The 5022-nt window shown below is 32.9% G+C and overlaps 1 protein-coding gene across 1 annotated transcript in view; it reads left to right on the top strand.

The window, feature by feature from the left end:
• The first annotated feature begins 3137 nt into the window (after positions 1-3137).
• LOC112513789 (serine/threonine-protein kinase PCRK1-like) overlaps positions 3138-5022 on the top strand; it is a 5209-nt gene continuing 3324 nt past the window's right edge. Inside the window, exon 1 of the mRNA XM_025120149.1 lies at positions 3138-3617. Within this exon, the coding sequence (XP_024975917.1) occupies positions 3207-3617 (411 nt within the window). The 5' untranslated portion in view covers positions 3138-3206. The remainder of the gene's footprint in view (positions 3618-5022) is intronic.

Below are 5022 nucleotides of genomic sequence, written 5' to 3'. Positions count from 1 at the left end.
GAAAGTCAAGTGATGCACGATAAATGTTTTGTAAACAACCCCTTAGATGTATGTGGCCTAAGGACGCCATATTCCAGGACCCGAAACTATGATTGGTGTTGAAGAATCAATGTATGAGTTGTGGTCAGGGGTAAAATGCCACTTGAAGCCAAAGCTAATTATTCTTCTCGAAATGCGTTTTTATTGATATAATCTTGTAAGAATATACGAAAGGACCTTTGGCCTAGCGGTATCGTAGCCCTTGGTCTTCTACAAGGTCAGGGGTTCAAACCTCACTATAGGTGATGAGGGTGTGTGAGTTTATTTGTTGCATTTCTCGTATATAAATAATATATACTTAAAAAAAAATATTGTAAAAATATAACTGATTCTTAGAAGTAGATGAAAAATACGTGATGTAGTAGAAAATAATTGGAAAAAGATAAACGAAAAATAAGAAAATATTCAATTTATTATATGAAATAAAATGAATCGTAATATAAATTGTTCAATTTTGTTGATATTTATTCCATGGTTGATGGTGTATTTTATATCATTTTATTTCGAATTAAATAAAATATTATAATATAATTTTTTTTATTTGTATCACATATATTATATTATAAAGTATTTAATAAGAACTTTTAAAAATCGTTTTTTATGTATAAATAATGTTTATTGATACTAAATATTTAAAATTTAATATTACAAGTAGATTATTCGTAAATGCAACTTATTAAAGTTTTACGTTTGAATTCATGTAACTAAATATAGATAAATATAATTAAATACAAGATAAAATCTTAATTTAAATATAAAAAATCTAAAATATAATTAGGATAATTATTGAGTTATAACATAATACCTAATTATTAACTTATAAAAAATCATGCTATCAAACCAAAAATAAATCATTTCGTTAATAAATTCAAATTAAATTATAAAAAATTGAGTTAAAGAAATTAAACCAAAAACTGATAATTTTTAAATAGTTAGTTTAATACTAATACTAATATAGTTTTCAAATTTTTATGATATTTTTAAATTTATATTTCATTTAAAAATAAAATCATTATCGCTTTTTCAAAACCATATAAGACCGTATTATTACGTCGATATAGATAAAAAATAAAATGAAACATAAAATCGAGATATATCTCACTGTATTACACGAGTACCCTTCTAATTATAACAAAACTTTTTTTTAAAAATAAAAATAGAACTTTGATTGGATTTATTATGTTAAATAAAATGTATGATATTCGGTCATATTTTATTTTAATTGACATTTTCGTCGTGGGATCCACCATTTCTTGGGGTGTGCATACCAAAGTGCTCAACCAACCTCTTACAAAACTGAAAAAGGTTAAAAGTATAACGATTAATAAATAAATTATTGGATTTTTCTTATTTTAAACGGTTAATTACTTGTAATTCTTTAAATAAATAAATTATCGAACTTGTAAAAATTGGCCATCTATGTTTTTTTAATTTAAAAAATCTACTTATAATCAGCTAAGAACGTTTTAAAGTAAAAAACCCGAATCACTTTTACTATTATCAAATCCTACGTCTTGAACCCCTTAAACGTATTCAATGGCCAACTTTGTTTCGACCACCACAACCCTCCCCACTTCCGTCTCCGTCCACCCCACCCATACCGACCACCATGTAACTATTATCGTTGTCATAGCTACCACCTCACCCAACCACCATGCCACTACTGTTGTCGTCACACCTCACTGACCACCATACCAATATTGTCGTCGTCATAGCTACCACCCCACCCAGTTACCCACCCCACTCTACCGCCTAACCACCATGCCACTACTATTGCTGTCACAACTATTACCCCGCCACTCACCCCACCCCAAGCCAATTGACCACCATACCAATATTGTCGTCGTCACATCTACCATCCCCACCTCCCCTACTACCATGCAACAACTATCGTTGTTATAGCTACCATCTCCACTCTAGCCCCCAACCTTCTCCACTGACCATCATGTCACTATTATCGTTGTCACAGTTACCACCACCAACATACCCAATCCCCCCTCCCCGACTAACCACCATACAACTACTGTTGTTACCACAAACCAACCACCCCCATCAATACTCACCCACGTGGGTGGGGGATAAAAGGGACGGGTAGATGGTGTAAGGGGACCAAGGGCTGGTCTGCCCCCTTCACCTACCCCAACCCTCCCCACCCCAACCCCTTGTCATTATTTGTTAGTGAATGCCCAAAAACCAATCATATGATGATTGTAATTTTGAGTTTTATTTAATGAAATTAAAAAATAAATAAAAAGCATTGCCCATTTTATTATGTTTATATTATATTGTGTATTTTAATTATTCATGATAAATAACCTTAGAATAATGTATTCGAAATGTCCCTAATCTAATATTATTTCAGGTTTAAGGTTGAAGTAATATAATAATAACTAGCATATGTAGGGAGTCATATAAAGATATTGAATCTGCATATGGGTACAAGATGGAGATTTTGTGTACCCGACGTTACTCGCTATGAGAACACTATATTGGATGTCATGTGAGTGTCATAAGTGTTTTTCATGTGGTCAATGTACATGTAATTATTTTACTTGAGAATATGGAGTTTGCTATGTGTGAGTGACGTATTTTGACATTTATTCTAATTATTTCGTAACTAGATGACAAAATTATTGTTGAGTACTTGAGTATTTTATATATCACATGGTAGGGTTTAATTTCTTCAAAAACTACTTATGATTTTCTATAAAAGCACTTATTAACTTATTATAAGTTAGAATAGTTTAATTTTTTCAAAAATTTCTTATCACCGGTTTGACATCGATATAAGTTGTTTATTCAAACATTCAATAAATTTATTACTAATATCATATAAAATAAGTCAATAAGTTATTTTTATAAACAATCTCAAACACCATTTGTTTGTTAAAAACGCATAAACAAAATAAGATGGTTTATTGGGAAAATAATACGTTAATTAATAATTTAGAGAAATAATAAGCTTTGAATATTTAAGTTATAGAGATATATCAAAAGCGGCAATCTTTTCTTGACTTATTAATATAAATATAAATAAATCGAATATAAACGAACACAAAAATTCAACGTTCGAACTCGTCTTCCCCCTTCCCCTTTCTCTCTCTTGTAGTCGGAGCGATTAAATTCCGGCGAGTTGCTCGTCGTCGCCATACAATTAGGCCCTTTAAATGAAGTGTTTTCACTTCATTAGTGGTGATAGGAGAACCGACGATGACGACGGCGTCCTTTCCAGGTCGTCTACCAGGGTATCGTGGGCTCGTTCCCTCAGCGTTGCCTCCACCAGCTTTGACACAACTCGTCGTTCGGAGTTTGATCTGAGCAGCAACTCTAGAGACCTCGGTGATTCTGAAGCGTTCTCTGAGCTCTTATCTCAGCGCCGTGCGAACGATCTGCGAGTTTTTAAGTTCGCCGAGTTGAAGGCTGCGACCAAGGGGTTCAATCGATCGCTTGTGATCGGTGAGGGAGGATTTGGTTGCGTTTACAGAGGAGTTGTTAAAGCCGCCGTCTCCGATGAAGGTAGCGATGGTGACCGGTGTTTGGATGTTGCTATCAAGCAGTTGAGTCGTAATGGATTCCAGGCATGGCCTTTTACCCTTTCCTCTTTCGTTTTTGTTTATTAGATTTTGAATTAAGTTTCTGCCGTCGGAGTGTTCTTGTTAGAGAGCTCTCAACTTCATAGATTTGCTACCACAAGCACTATTAATTATGAAAAATATCTGAAAAATTATTATACGTATGTATATACATGGAATTATTTCTGTAACGCACCGGCTGCCTATGAATTTTCTACATGAAACAGGATTGTAAGCCAAGAATTCTTAGTAAACAAGAAATTTTCGATGGCAAATGGAACATATATGTTATTATTGACCGTGAGTCCGTGACAATTTTCACAACACCTTCAGTTAAAACTTGAATATATGGTGTATAACAGTATAATACATAGTAACTGGAGTTGCCAGAACGTCTTGAATTTATCTCCAAAAAGAGTTACAATTTACAAGTCTATCAGCACATTGTACACCCTCTTGATGCAGCTATTGCTCTAAATAAGAACATAAATGGGTTCATACAAATAATGCAGTAGTTAAACTAAACAATTATGGTAATATAACTTGAAATGCTCATCTTCAGGTGATGGTAAGACAAATTGAGGTGTCTTTTAGCTTTTTAAGAATGGAAGTCTGATGTGCATAACAACAAAATTTTATCCACTCTGTCACAAAGCATTTGCTCAAATGTGAACACCAAGAAATACTTGTTATTGTTTAGGCATTTAATTCATCACCACTCACTATTATTGTATCCTACAAGAATAAAATTTAATTTGTCACCAAACATCTAAAAGGAGTAGTCCTTTTTCTTTAAGATTTTGCAAGAAGATTAAGTTCACATGCATGAAATTGGTGGAAAATACGTTTTGAGTGAACTCAATTGACGAACTTATGAATATAAATTAATCAACGATAAAATGTGAAGTTATAGTTAAGTTTCTATTATATGTTCGAAAGAACCACTTGAAGAGACTGAAAAGCTTGTTTGATTTGCATCTAAACTAAAAGTCAAAAGGGTTATTTAATTTGGGACATGGGATTATCGAAAAGTTGGTCCTGCAGAGGGGTTCCAAATGTCCCAAGGCATGTTGTATAATAAGAAAATTTCGATTTTGTTAACGCCTTAATGGGTTATAGACTGTTAGCTTGAAACTCCACATAAGAAGCATAGTGATTCTTTGTCAATTGCTAATTTTTTTGCATTCAATTACGTTTGTCTCCAGAATGATATGGTGGACATAAAATATGCATTAGACTGTTGGATGGACATGGAAATGAGGGTATTTAAGGAAAGTGTAATTTCAATTGGTTAACACTTAACAGTCTAATTTTCTGTGTTGAATTGTGTATGCGTCTTTAGATAATAATTTGTTCAATTTGGTAAGTTTGAAATCTTATGCTTGTCCTTTGATGCTCACCAGTACTTGCA

The sequence above is a fragment of the Cynara cardunculus genome, assembly GCF_001531365.2.
Source record: "Cynara cardunculus var. scolymus isolate 2C chromosome LG 5, CcrdV1, whole genome shotgun sequence".
NCBI classification, from domain to species: domain Eukaryota; kingdom Viridiplantae; phylum Streptophyta; class Magnoliopsida; order Asterales; family Asteraceae; genus Cynara; species Cynara cardunculus.
This window is presented reverse-complemented; position numbering and strand designations above follow the sequence as displayed.